This window comes from Labeo rohita, chromosome 7, assembly GCF_022985175.1.
Source record: "Labeo rohita strain BAU-BD-2019 chromosome 7, IGBB_LRoh.1.0, whole genome shotgun sequence".
NCBI classification, from domain to species: domain Eukaryota; kingdom Metazoa; phylum Chordata; class Actinopteri; order Cypriniformes; family Cyprinidae; genus Labeo; species Labeo rohita.
This window is the reverse complement of record NC_066875.1, coordinates 32,819,081-32,833,497: the sequence shown is the minus strand read 5'-3', so window position 1 is coordinate 32,833,497 and position 14,417 is coordinate 32,819,081. Positions and strand designations below refer to the sequence as shown.

At 40.6% G+C, this 14,417-nt stretch overlaps 1 protein-coding gene across 1 annotated transcript in view; it reads right to left on the bottom strand.

Moving 5' to 3' along the window:
- Positions 1-14,417, bottom strand: part of herc1 (HECT and RLD domain containing E3 ubiquitin protein ligase family member 1) — a 51,962-nt gene that overhangs the window by 14,658 nt on the left and 22,887 nt on the right. Inside the window, exons 26-49 of the mRNA XM_051113922.1 lie at positions 13,783-14,051; positions 13,460-13,684; positions 12,982-13,102; positions 12,659-12,896; positions 11,276-11,445; positions 11,040-11,195; positions 10,862-10,968; positions 10,666-10,776; positions 10,402-10,572; positions 9,851-10,090; positions 9,631-9,714; positions 8,058-8,587; positions 7,009-7,784; positions 5,428-5,644; positions 5,175-5,335; positions 4,398-4,514; positions 4,073-4,280; positions 3,844-3,965; positions 3,063-3,292; positions 2,447-2,715; positions 2,311-2,363; positions 1,740-1,940; positions 1,411-1,585; positions 63-330 (exon numbers count right to left, since the gene is read on the bottom strand). Of these exons, the coding sequence (XP_050969879.1) occupies positions 63-330; positions 1,411-1,585; positions 1,740-1,940; positions 2,311-2,363; positions 2,447-2,715; positions 3,063-3,292; positions 3,844-3,965; positions 4,073-4,280; positions 4,398-4,514; positions 5,175-5,335; positions 5,428-5,644; positions 7,009-7,784; positions 8,058-8,587; positions 9,631-9,714; positions 9,851-10,090; positions 10,402-10,572; positions 10,666-10,776; positions 10,862-10,968; positions 11,040-11,195; positions 11,276-11,445; positions 12,659-12,896; positions 12,982-13,102; positions 13,460-13,684; positions 13,783-14,051 (5,219 nt within the window). The remainder of the gene's footprint in view (positions 1-62; positions 331-1,410; positions 1,586-1,739; positions 1,941-2,310; positions 2,364-2,446; positions 2,716-3,062; positions 3,293-3,843; positions 3,966-4,072; positions 4,281-4,397; positions 4,515-5,174; positions 5,336-5,427; positions 5,645-7,008; positions 7,785-8,057; positions 8,588-9,630; positions 9,715-9,850; positions 10,091-10,401; positions 10,573-10,665; positions 10,777-10,861; positions 10,969-11,039; positions 11,196-11,275; positions 11,446-12,658; positions 12,897-12,981; positions 13,103-13,459; positions 13,685-13,782; positions 14,052-14,417) is intronic.

Genomic DNA, 14,417 nt, shown 5'->3' with positions numbered 1-14,417 from the left:
AAAAATATAGCGCTTTTTGTAGTCTCTCTATTTACTAGATCTTCGTGAGAACATCTGTCTACCTGAGTGCATAGCTGGACCAGGAGTTTGGCAGCGCTGGGGCTGTTCGATGCCAGACAGCCGACGGCGGTACTGAGGTATGCCAAACAAGAGATAGGTTTGGTTGGCTTGTTAGCCCCTCGTGGGCGCTCAGAGGATCCAGGGCCTAATGTAAGGCCTGTGGAAAGTCCAGCTCTACCTGCCGCAGCCAAACACATCAGACGCACCAGAGTCCTAATGTCCGTCAAGCCCAGAGACTCCAATCCTGCTGCTAGACTGCAACTAGAGCCACTGAAGAGTAATATATGAGTTAACAACAACTCAAACACACAAATATGCTGTAAACAAAAAGAGAAGCCTCAATGTTTCCCTGTTTTTTTTTTTTAAGGGGACATCGGATGCCCATTTTCCACAAGTTGGCATGATTCTTTAGGGTCTTCAGAAACATACTTTGGTTAAAACTCCTCAATGGTTGTGTAAAACAACACCATTTTTACCTTGTCTACCTTATGCGTGCCCTGGCTGTTTTTGTTTGGTTTTTGCAATATACTAGATAATGTCAAATCGCATATCGTTTAAACAACAGTTACAATATTATCGTAGACAATATATATTGCACATCCCTACCACTGCGTCCTCAGTGGCTCTAATGTCGGGAGAAAACGAAGATTCTTATGTTCACTTTTACATCCAACTACAAAACACCTGCATTGTTTGCGAGACACTGTTGTCGCTACAGCTGCTCAAGCGTGGAGAAAATGGTGGACAGCATACAACTGGCTGAGGGCAGAAATATGCTAATACGAGACAGTCCATCAGGGGTCGTGGGTGGGGCCTGAGCAGTATGACATCAGACTATTTAGAAAATCAAAACAGCTTGATAATTGAGACCCTTAAGGTTTTAGGATAAAAAAAAAAAAAAAACGTGAATAGATTTTTATCAATGTAGGGTGGCTGTGTTTACACACTGCTAAGACATTTATATGCAAACACCATGTAAAAGTGAATTTTGCATCCAATGTCCCCTTTAAATAAAAGGGTAATGGTTTAACATTTTATCTGAAGAAATTAAAAAATCTTATTTTATTATGTAGTGGAAAATAAATAATTAGTAGTGAAAAATAAATTGGTAATGACAATCATAATAATATTAATAATAATTATTATTAGTAATAATATAATTAATAATACTATAATATAGTTATATTATATTATAATAATAATATAATATAGTCATTAAAAGATAATCAAAATATCTGAATTATTTTTGTAAAATATTAAATTATTTTTCAAGCTTCAGCAAACCTGAAGCTAAAAAATAAACACTTTAATACTGAAAATGGCAATTAACACATCATTAAACACACTAACCTAACTGACAGCAAGGACAGCGCTCTCATGACCATTGTTCTGGCTAACAGAACTTGTGCAGCTGCAGTGACTCTTTTCAGAGCCACAAGGCGATCAGCAGACGTCTGGAGACCTGCCGCCTGCTCCCCCAAAGACAAGCGACCTGATGAGCTCTTATCTACAGAGCTCTGGCAACCTATAAGTGGAACATTTTATTACTTACAAAGTTACACACACATATACAAACCTAAGACAAAATCTGTAAAATTACAGGCATTTTAAACCTTGATACACACTCTGAACCACTACAGTGGCAGGGTCACGCAATCACACTGGTGTTATTATCGTACCTATCTGCAAGAGAGTCTCTTCCATGCTGTTGGTTGCAGTAACCATGGCAACAGAGGCTCCGAGAGGGTCGGTGTCTGGAAAATGGACTGCCTCGGGGACGGGTCTGCGTTCACTAAGACCAAGCGGAGCAGACAGCAACTCGAACTCCTCCTCACCAGTCAGGCGCTCTGCATCATCTACATCCAACATGTCCCAGTCTTCTGCAGGACAAAATGTGTATTTAGACACATTGACCAAAACACACAGTCTGGAGTGGGTGTTAATAATCATAGCATTGTTTTTGGATTATAGTAGGGCTGTCAAACAATTAATCACGACTAATCGCATCCAAAATAAAAGTTTATGTTTACATACTGTATGTGAGTGTGCACTGTGTATATTTATGAAGTATATATATATAGATATATATATATATATATATATATATAAAAATACACACACACATACGTGTACATATATATGTGTGTGTGTATTTATATATACATAATAAATATACATAAGTACACAAACATGGTTAATCATTTCACAGCCCTAGTTTATAGGAATGTCTTGCATGTGGACACTTAATACCTTCATACACGCTGTCTTGCTTTCCTAGAAGGTCTGGTGCTTGACCTTTATACCTACAACCGAGATCAACGAAAACTGTCAGATTCATGTAAATTCGGCTATGTCAACGCATGCACGCAGCTTCTCTGATTCTCACCTCTCAGGCAGTGGTCCTTTGATCTTGCTCTTCATGTTAAGGTATTTCTCTCTGCAGCTGCCACAGAGCAGATAATAGGGATTTCCACTTCCACACTCCCCTCCAAACCAGCCATCAACATAAGAGCCATTGCTGCGGTAACCCTGGCGATTGGCACTGCGACCACATCCCGGGTGACTCTTCTTCATATGTTGGTTGAAACTGGACACGCTGACCCCACACAGCTCACACACGACCACCTCATCGCGGTCCTCCGTCTCACACACATGCTAACACAAAAGCAAACGACACAAAACCACACAACTGCGGTCAGACTGGAGAGTACGTTGTGCATATAAGAAGATTTGAAATTAATGAAAGCCAGTGGAACATGGATCAGGGCTGAAGCTTCCCAGAATGCATTTGCTGCTTCCGTATTGTGCTAGCAAAACATGCACCAGTGTTAGTAAGAGAGAGCTGCCGTGCTTTTTGTTTGTGTCCAATATGAGGACGTGAGTAAGCAAACTGTGTAAGTACAATATGTGTGTCGTGAAGGTGTGTGTTTGTGTGTACAGCCGTGCAGGGGTTAAAGGTGAGTAGTAAAGCAGCGGCAGCCCCAGGCTGCTGTCACACACACCCATGTTGGCCAGTCCAGTACCTCCGGGATCCACATTCCCAGAATGTCGGAATCGGATGCAAGCTCCTGGGTGAACATGGCCTCCATGGCTTCCTGATCCAACTCGAGCTCCAACTCTTCATCCAGATTGAAGTCGTACAGCGCCCCGAGAGGTCCAGGCTCCTGCTGCAGTCCAGAACCTTCTCGACGGGCTTGAGTTCGATGTGCCTGCACTGAACGGTACAATCCAGCTACAACAACAAAACACAATGTTAGGGTGGAGTTTTTAATTGTGCGGTGATGATTCGTGAAATTGAATGTCGTTGAACTGGTTTGTCTGTGCACAGGTTCTAAAAAATATATATAATTCAATAAATATATAAATAATCCTGGAGGGCCACTGTCTCTGCAGACTACACCTCCATTGAACACACCTGAAAAAACTAACCTGTCTTTAGCATTGCTTAAAAAGTACAGGAAAGTGTTGAAATTGTTCAATACATTTGCTTTCTTTGCACACAATAAGTTTTTTCGTAGCTTCCTAAAATTACGGATGAATCACTGATGTCACATGGACTATTTTAATGATGTCCTTACTACCTTTCTGGGCCTTGAATGTGGTAGTTCCGTTGCCATCTATGCCAGGTCAGAAAGCTCTCGGATTTCATCAAAAATATCTTAATTTGTGTTCTGAAGATGAACGAAGGGTTTTGGGTGAACTATCCCTTTAACTACTTGTTCAGATAACCCACTGACTAGTTGATTTAGAAAACACATAACTTCAGAGATCCCTAGAGTGTACCTGCACGAGCTAGTAAAGTGCGTGCAGCCAGGTCAAAGCGGTGTTTCCTGCTGGCTGCAGAGCGTCCTCTAGGAGTGGGGCCAGCAGAGGAAGAGCCCAAATCTTGATCAAGACCTTCAGGACTGGAGGTAGAAAGAAGAAACAGAATGATCAACAAATGACCAAAATCAAGCTACAGACTCATGCAACAATACAATATGTCATGCCACACATTCTGTAGGTATTATACCTCTCACTGAATCCCTCCTCCATCTCTGCAGCATCAGCATTAGGGATGTCACCCGGTGAGCGCGGGTAGCTTCTCTCTGTGCTTTTACCCCCTCCTGCCGCACCGGAGCAGGGGTCTGAAGTCTCATCAGAGTCTGCTGTGCCTGGGTGGTCGATCATCCACATGGCAAGCACAGTGATGTTCTGAGCATCTGCCTCACCACGTGCACCTACAGAGCAACACAGAACATATTCTGAACATCTGATATGATAACATGAGGAAATAAAGCAGAACTACATTTCTACATTTACAAATGACATTTCTATAAGAGTAAATGTGTGTCTACCTGTTGCTTCCAAAGCTTTCATGATCTGCCTGAGTGAGAATCCCATTTCCAACAGTGGCACTGCGATGGCAGGCGGAGGTGGAGATGTGGAAAGACGACTGCTGGGGTCTGATAATGCTTAGAGCGAAAAAACAAAACACAGTCAGCTTTCTTTGTCAAATTCTTTGTTTCTTCAGCATTTCTGTGTATTTGAATCCTTTCCAACAATGACTGTATGATTTTAAGATCCATCTTTTCACACTGAGGACAACTGAGGGACTCATATGCAACTATTACAGAAGTTTCAAACACTCACTGATGCTCCAGAAGGAAAAAATAATCCATTAGGAGCCAGGGGTGTAAACTTTTGAATCATTGTTGGAAAGGGTCCAAATACACAAAAATTCTTGAAAACCAAAAAACAGCAGGCAGTTTAACTGTCCAGGACAAACAAAGGACTCATGAACAACTATCACTAAACAACAACAAAAAAAACAGCTGTGGATCATTCAGGTAACAATGCAGTATAAAGAATCAAGCGCGTGTAAACTTTTGAACAGGGTAATTTCTATAAATTCAGCTATTATTTTCTCTTGTGGACTATATGTAAACATTTTTTACGTGAAATATCTTATTCAGGTCAGTACGAAATAAAAAAATAACATGCATTTTGCATGATCCCTCTCATATTTAATTTGACAGATTCTGCAATGTGTATGTAAGCTTTTGACCTCAACTGTATTTATGTTTACATTGGACCACATTTTATTAAGAAACACACATTGTGTGTATTTGTACCTGTCCTGCTGGTGGTCCTGGCAGGCTGGGACTCTGGTGACGTGAGGCTCTGTCTCCTGCCATGCTCGTCTGATGGCGAGGTGGGCAATGATGAGACGGGAGGGGTTTGAGCTCTACGTGCCGGCAGGAGCGTGGTTGTCGGGTAGCTGGAGAACATCTGTCTGCTCAGACATACATATTCACATCCATCATGATGCACAGATTGAAAGATTCATTGTTTACACACAATTTAAGAGACAAAATGTGTTTGTACCTGAGCAGGCTGAGGGGCATTACTCCAGGTGATTCAGAAGCCGGTGCCGTCTCAGCATCTGTAACGGGTGTGGTGGCTGTGGTAACGGGTGTGGTTGCTGTGGTGGTGTCCTCCAGTGAAGAGCTCATGAAAGAGGTGCTGCTGGAGGCTGATGGGGAGGTGGTGACTGGAGTCTGAAACTGTTGGTCTCCCTCCAACTCCTCACACTCTGTGTCCACTAAAAACAAACATTCAGATATTTTATGAAGACAATTGTGTGTTTTGAGAATGAGAACACACAGTCATCCAAATGATGTGACTATACATTACATATAACACAGCACGCCAGCGTTAAAATAGTATCTTTATGGGAAATCGTGTCGGCCTTACATTGTGGTGGCTTAAAGTTCTGAGGGGAATCGGATATGTGCGTTTAGGTTGGATTTCCCGATATCGGATATGTATCTGATTTAAAACCACATTTGGAAGGGGCTCAGATCAAATGCAAAAAAGGGATCTTGTGCAGATTTTTGCATTTATATGTGTACATCAAATTCTGATCTGTGTCAGATATGAGCAAAAAAAATCAGATTTTTTTTTTTAAGGAAAATTCAAACAGAGTACTGGCAACATTTGAATTTTTAAAGATTTCATTGGCGTCACATATAATGTCAAGCAAAAAAGGACAAAAGATCACACTGTATAGTCAGCGTACCTGGACCAAAAAAAACAAGTAAATTTTTTAAAACTTAAGATTAATACAAACACTTGCAAGCTGAATAAGTAAACTCTACATTGATGTATGGTTTGTTAAGATAGGACAATATTTGGCCAAGATACAACTATTTGAAAATCCGGAATCTGAGGGCGCAAAAAAAACCCCCAAAAAAAACCCATCAAAATATTGAGAAATTACTTTAAAGTTGTCCAAATTAAGTTCTTAGCAATTCATACTACTAATCAAAAAATAAGTTTTTATATATTTACAGCAGGAAATTTACAAAATATCTTCATGGAACATGATCTGTACTTAATATTCTAATGATTTCTGTCATAAAAGAAAAATCTATAATTTTGACCCATACAACGTATTTTTGGCTATTGCTACAAATATACCCGTGCTACTTATGACTGGTTTTGTGGCCCAGGGTCAGATACACACTACCAGTTTGGAGTGAGCATGTTTGTTTTTTTTTTTTTTAAGAAATACATACATTTATTCAGAAAGTTTGCATTAAAGTTTCAGGTGTTACAAAAGATATCCATTGCAACTAAATGCTGTTTGTCTGTTTTTTTTCTTTCAAATCAGCATATTATAATGATTTGTGAAGGGTCATGTGGCACAGAAGACTAAGTAAAATATGTTTTATCAAAAAATTACATTTAAAAGTATATTAAAATAGACAGAATAGTAATTTAAAATTTTAAAAAATATTACTGTATTTTTTGACTAAATAAATGCATCCTGGGTAAGGCTTTAGAGACTTTCAAAAACATTTTAACATTTTAAAATTTTAAAATACTTGACCCCAAAACTTTGAACGGTAGTCTAGATGCAGTCATTTTACATGTATAAGGTTTGTTCTATGCTATCTGACATACCTGGCTTAGAACTGTGGCCTTCCTGTTCTTCAAGTAGGCTATTGACCACCAGTTTGTAGATCATAGCTTGCGCCCGCTCTAGGTCTGCCAGCCCAAGCGCCCTTTTGATGGGTGACCTCATCACTGCCCGCTTCACCATGTGTCGCATCAGAAACTGCAGAGCCGATCGCAGCTCGGCCTCCTCCTGACACACATTCACCCCAGGGCTGGCACAATCCGCATTATGGCCACTGTCAGGTGTGACTTTGGGGATCAGCAGCAGCTCAGCATATTTACTACAGCTCAGAAGTACGCTCAGGGTCTTCATGGCTCCCAGATACAGATACGACAACTGCACCGCATGCACCTCCACCTGCGCAGCCGCCTCCTGTGAGCGCGTCCCCACCATCTCCTGCAGCCTGCGGCGTCCCTCCGCTGGAGTCTGCTGCGTGGCGTCCTGCGTGTAGGCAGCAAGCTCGGTCTCTGAGCGAGAGTTGGGCGGAGCACGAGCTCGAACCTCATCTAAGCTGTGCGAAACACGCAGGTCTCCCGCTCCCTCTTTCGGTTTGGCACGTGACTCGTTCTCACGTTCTTCCTGGGGTTCGTGGCGGTGTCTTCTCTCGTGCCGCCGAACAGAGGCGGATTTTGAGCCGTCATCCTGTAGGCTGGCAAGGGCGGTGAGATCCAACAGCAGAGCCGCAGTGAGTCCGCGGAAACGCGAAACGTCAAAGGGAAGAGGCTCGATGGGCTCCAAGTTGTACAACGGCGTGTCACTGGGCGACCAAAAAGTGGGGAAGCTTCAATAAAAAGGAGTGACAAACCAAACACAGAGAGAGAGAAAGAGACAGAAAGAGAAAGTGAGGGAGCAGGGAGGAGGGCCAGGGAACATGCAACGTCATGGAGCTAGCAGAGGAAAAAGTCAATGAAATGATTAGGGAGGAAGAAAAATGGATAAAGATATCAAGGCAAGCAGAAGAGAGAAAAGTGGGAGAGCTCTGGGGAGCAGGAACGAGGTAAAAGCCTTAATTTCACAATCATATAAACCACTCAAACAGACACCTATCTCTCACCTGATGGTAATCTCCGCCTCATCCCACTGCACCTTAGCTGACGTGCTCCCCTCCTTCACCACACCCAGCAGAGTGGCGTGTCTCCCCGTCTGCTTGTGCACACACCGTCCCCCCATCCTTAACCCACCGTCTACTCCACCTATCACAGCTAACACTGGCCACACCTGGTGGCACAGCGTCCGCAGGTGTGCCTCTGACAGCTCTGCCGCAGTGTGCCGTCCACTTCTTCCTCTCTCCTCCTCTCGCTCTTCCTCCTTCTCATCCTGGTCCTCTCTGCTCTGGGCCGAGCGGCTCTTACGCAGTCTGGTGGCCCCTGCTGGAGGAGCTCCTTCTCGCAGGCAGCCCCTGATCTGCTGGAGGCGCTGGAGGATGCTGTGGTTGATAGTTTGGGTCCAGCGCTCAGAGCGGTGTAAAATACGGACCAGCTGGGTGGTGGCTTCCGCAAGGACAGTGGCAACAGGGCTGCAGATTGGGTCACCAGGTAACAGGTCACGTGGTGTGCCCCTCATCTGCATGTCACAGATTTTTACCTGCAGGGAAGAGGTGGGTGATAGAGCAATATAGAAAACAGTAGAAAACTGTCAATCAGTACACACATATACATATATATATATATATATATTTTTTTTTTTTTTTTGAAGGAATCAAAAAATAAATAAATACATGAATAAATTTACCACGTTTATTATTGTTAAACTACAAGTATTATAAACATTTTGTTAATTGAAATAAAGCTGATATTAGCCAAAAAACCTAAACAAAATTAAAAATTTAAGGTGAAGCCTTAAAATTACTAACTAAATGAAATGAAACTACAGCTAAAACTGAAATAAAAATTAATTAAAATGTAATAATACTTTTAAATTAAATAAACCTAATAAAAAAATAAACACAAAAAACTAAAATTAAAATGTAAAATATTAAGATTTATTACTTGTTTTGTAAATAATTATGCATATTTATTGTATAATAATTGTTTTTTTTTTCTATTTCATTTGCTTTACAGGCTAAATTTACCATGTTTTAATTTAAAAATGACTTATAAAATCAAATAATTTTTTTTTAAGGAATCAATAAAAAAAATGTTTCTAATAAGCTTTACAGGCAAAATCTAACATCCAGTGTGAACCCTGTTTTGACTTATGAAAAAAATCATTCAAATTATTTTTTGAAGAAATCAAAATTCATCAAGATTATTATCGTTAACAAACTACAACTACTAAAAACATTTTTGTTAATTAAAATAACACCGAAATGAAATAAAATATAAACATTAGACGGAAAACTTAAATAAAATGAATTAAACCTAATAATAATTTTGTATTAAATACTTGTTTTAAAAAAACTTATGCAGATTCACAATTTGTTTCATAGCATTGTACTGTATGTGACTATTCAAATAAATATAATATGATAAAAATTTGGCGCTTATGTTGCCCACCTCTAGAGAGAAGCAATCAAAGTTTGACCTTCTACCAATGATCATTATGCAGTCTGAATAGCTCATTAGTGTTATTTTAGATAAATAGAAGAACACAGCATTTAAATCAGCATCAGCTCTTCTGTGTCTTACCTTCTCCCCAGGGTTGCTGCTGTAGAACATGACACAAGGGTACAGCTCTGTAGCATCGACATCCTCAAAGGCCAGTTTGGGTTCCTGCCACATAGAGCCACATGGTTCAGCACATAAGCACATATGATGAAAGAGAGTTAATGTGTATTACAGCTCAGCTATTGATATACGAGCTAAAACGGTTGAATATTTGTGCATTTGTGAGTGGGCTGCACCACACCTCTCCGTTCTTTCCAAAGGACACAGTCCTGGCCTCCATGTCCAGTACACAGGTAATGTAGTCTCCCTGCGTGTAGCTGGACAGCGTGAGGGTCTGCTCTCCGTTATGGTAGAGGTTGCCGCTGTATGCGCGGTAGAGCCACATGTCGGCTGTTGTGCGGTGGTTGAAATCATGCACGGGCCAACGTGACACACCCACACACGTTCCCTCATTTCCACGATTCTCCTTCACGATATAGAACTGAAAACAAATTATACACACTCTTATACCCACAGTTCTTTTTTTTTTTTATAATCATTTTATTCAACATGAACGCATTAAATAGATTAAAAGTGTTTTTTAAGAATTAAATAAGCATATTAGAATGATTTCTGGAGGATCATGTGACACTGAAGACTGTCGCAACGGCTGCTGAAAATTTAGCTTTGCCATCACAGGAATTATTTTTTAAATATTTTCTGAATATTACCGCTTTTACTGTAGTTTTGATCAAATAGTGTAGTTTTTACCCCAAACTTCTGAAGGTTAGTGTAAAATAAAGTGTGTCGAACCTTCCACTGGTAACAGCCGGATGAAATGCCAGTGGAGGCCAGGCCGTAACCTTTTCCTCCACTGCCATGTGTCAATCCCTGTCCACTTTCCACCACACAACACTGTGCCTTCTCAGGGTCAAAGGTTACTTCTTGAATAGGCAAATTTTCTTCTTCCTCCTCTGATTCACCCTAAAACAACAAGATCTCAGAATCTCAGAAAAGTGAATGTTGGGTATGAGTACATTTTAAAGTCTTATACTTGACTGACTGAATCTCCCTCACCTGTAGTTTGAGTTCCTGCTCCCTTTCTTTCAGCTGGATGGTGTGCTTGGCTTGAGCAACAGGTGCCTCCCACATACAATCCGAGAGCAGCGAGAACAACCTCTCCACCACCTACCACACAAAGACAAATTAATTTAGCTCTGCAACACATATTACAAAAAAAAAAAGAACACAGTAGAGGTGTGTGGATTTAGACCTGGGTCATCTGATGGTCCTCCACGCTGCTCTCACAGGCAGGAAGCACAGCTTCCAAAACATGCAGGGCTAACAGTCGTGTCCTCAAATTACCAACCAATGGAATGCCTGAAAAATATACACATTTAACTAATCTAACAACTAGTGCACAATCAAGATGATGTTGTTTGATTGATTACCTGAACAGCATTTCTGAGCAGCGATGTTGAGAAGGACTTCAGTCCATTTAGGAGAAGCCATCTTGGACTGGATCGCTTTGGAAGAGACGACTCGACGCAGAAACACCAAGAAGTCTCCGAGGTGCAGCTCTGCTGTGTGTCTCTTACGTAACAATGCTATCATAATAAAACCAACATATAAAAACCACAAAATTAAGTAAAGTAAACACGTTGCCGTTGACCTGCAATTGTCCTACCTCGAAAATCTTTTTTCTGAGCATCTGCGCAGTCGTCAGTCTTTTCCTGCAGTTCTGTACTTGCACTGAGTGTGCTTCCAGCAGCCTGAGCCAGCAGAGTCTTCAGCTGACTGCACAGAAGATCCAGCAGAGCCTGGACCACCTTAGGACTCAACCTGTCCGCATATGTCCTGATGGAAAGATAGGAAATGTTAATGAATCTGTCCTCAGTTACTTCCGCTAAAAGATTTATTAAAGTGATAGTACACCCAAAAAGACCTTCATTCATCTTCAGAACACAAATTAAGATATTTTTTATGAAATCCAAGCTTTCTGACGCTGCATAGACAGCAACGCAACTGACACATTCAAGGCCCAGAAAGGTAGTAAGGACATGATTAAAACAGTCCATGTGACACCGGTGGTTCAACCGTAATGATATGAAGCTACGAGAATAATTTTTGTGTGCAAGGAAAACAAAAATAACAACTTTTCCACAATGTGGTACACTCGTGAATGTGCATCACAGACTGACACGGAAGAGAAGAAATTGTTGAATAAAGTTGTTATTTTTGTTTTCTTTGTGCATAAGTAGTATTCTCGTCACACATGGACTATTTTAATAATATCCTTACTACCTTTCTGGGCCTTGAAGGTGTCATTTGCATTGCTGTCTATGCAGGGTCAGAAAGCTCTTGGATTTCATCAAAAATATCTTAATTTTTGTGTTCTGAAGATAAATAAAGGTCTTACGGGTTTGGAACAACATAAGGATGAATAATTAACAACAGAATTTTCATTTTTGAGTGAACTAACCCTTTGACAATGTGATGTGACCAAACAAACCTAATTTTTTTAAATAAGTCTCTAATATTAACCATGACTGCATTTATTTGGGGGAAAAAATCCAGAATCAGTATTATTGTAATACATTATTGCAAATTAAAATGACTGTTTTGTGTTTTAACATATTTTAAAATGTAATTTATTCCTTTGATGGCAAAGCTGAACTGTCAAAGAAACAATATGCTGATTTTATGCTCAAAAGCCATGAAAGTACTTGTGCTGTTTAATAGCCTCAAATTTTTAAGGATTCTTTGATGAATAAAAGGTTCAGAAGAACAACATTTATTTGAAATTTTTTGTAGCACTGTAAAAGTCTTCACTGTCACTTTTGATGAATTTAACGCAACCTTGGTGAAGAAAAGTATTAATTTCATTAAAAAAATATATCTTACTGACCCCAAACCTTTGAATGGTAATGTAAACAAGGTGCCAAAATCTCACAGTGGGTCTAAAGAACATTATTGGACTAGCATCATAATTGAAAACACACAGCATGTGAGGTTCAGATCGGCTATAAAAAAACAGATGTTAACAATGTGTGAGAAAACTGTTTTGTACCCGGTGCTGATGGCTAGTATCTGTAGCAATCTTGTGCTGGCCACTTTAAGGGCAGTGCTGAGCTGGGAGCCTGCAGGCTTGTGCAGGAGTTGCAATGTCTGTCCAAGCAGGGTTTCCGTTCCACAAAGCTGAGAAAGAACGTCCAGGAGACCGCTGGAGATAGCTAATGATACATCGACAGGTTGGTATCGCACACTTAGAGCGAAGACCGTCACCAACAGCAGCCTTTGCTGGGCCTCTGTAAACACACACAGCATTGTAAATATACTATATGTTTAGTATAATATATGCTCTATAAATGAATGTGTGCTTAAATACATTACCTATGTGGTGCTTGTTAGCTTGCAGGGCTCTTTCTAATGTGACTGACAGCTGCTGGTAAATCTTATGAACAGCTGTCTGAATGTCCATCTGTAAACTTTTCTTGGCTGCTCTGACTCCATCCTATAAGGAAAGACAAAGGCCATGCAGTGCATAACGTAAATAATAACATTCTAAATTATTTATCATACCATTTCAGTTCTTAAAGTTCTTTCAGCAGGAAGTCTGAATTGCTCACAGATATTCTGATCATTTTTATGGGTCTTTATAGCTCTTTTCTCAACCAGGCCTATTGCCCACATTCCAGCCTAAATTAGTGTATATTAAGCCAACAAAACCTAAAAAAGGTCAACTGTGTTTAAAAACTAGATTTGTTGCTTGTTATCCACTGATGATAGCAATATGTCAACACTGAACAAAAAAAATGATCTTCTTCAATACCTCTAATCTGAAACAAGTGAAATTAGATGTAACAATTACCTGGTAATGGTGTAATTGGACGTTCTCCCCCTTTGGCCCGCCATTGCTAACAGCACCAAGGCCAAAACACCCCGATAGGAACTGCAGTCTTACTGATGTTAGTAGAGAGGCAGAGTGAAAACTAAGGCCTGCGCGTCCAGCTCCACCTCCAGAGCCCGCCTGACTGCTTTTCTCCTCCATCCCAGAAATCAACACCACAATCTGGTGAAGGGCCTCCAGGCGCAACTACATAAATGTATAAAATAGAATCATAAAAGAACAAGATAAATAAAGTGTGTGGAAGTGAAGAAAGGCATTTGACAAATTGAAAAGTCAGAAAGTACCTCTGCTCGGCTCTGCTGCTGCTCCATGGCTATAATAATGGCCTGCGGGCTGGTGGACACACTCTCTTCTGGTTCCTTAAATGCAGGAGCATTCCCAACATCGCCACTGATGAAGTTCACTATATTCTCGATGAGTGCATGGAGCCTGAACGAATGGCTCAGATCGAGGTCTGACTCCTCGTAGGACTGTGGAGAGCTGTACAAACACTCACGAGCCGAGCGACCTCCAAACCAGTCAGCAGAAGAGTCTGGAGAACTGTACAGAAAGCCTTGAAAACAAAAGACATAACATGTTGAACAGATATTGAAATAATGAGCCAATAATAAAGAACAATTTAGTAATTGAATTAATTATGTAATTAGAAATATTCCACTGCAAATTGCGAGCCATGTATATGTATGCTTAATACAGTATTGCATTGTTTCTTGTGTTGCTTATATTGAAAATAATCTGTTTTCAGTGAAGAGAGCTATTTGTATGGCATGTGAGTATGTGAAGTGCTCCAAAGCAGGCAATCTCCGGTCACTCAGTGCACAACCTCTGAGAAGAGCTCTTGACCAAAGAATTCGACTTTTGATTTTCATTCACTATTCCCCACATTACTCCACTACTGAATGAAAACAATGGAGCAAAT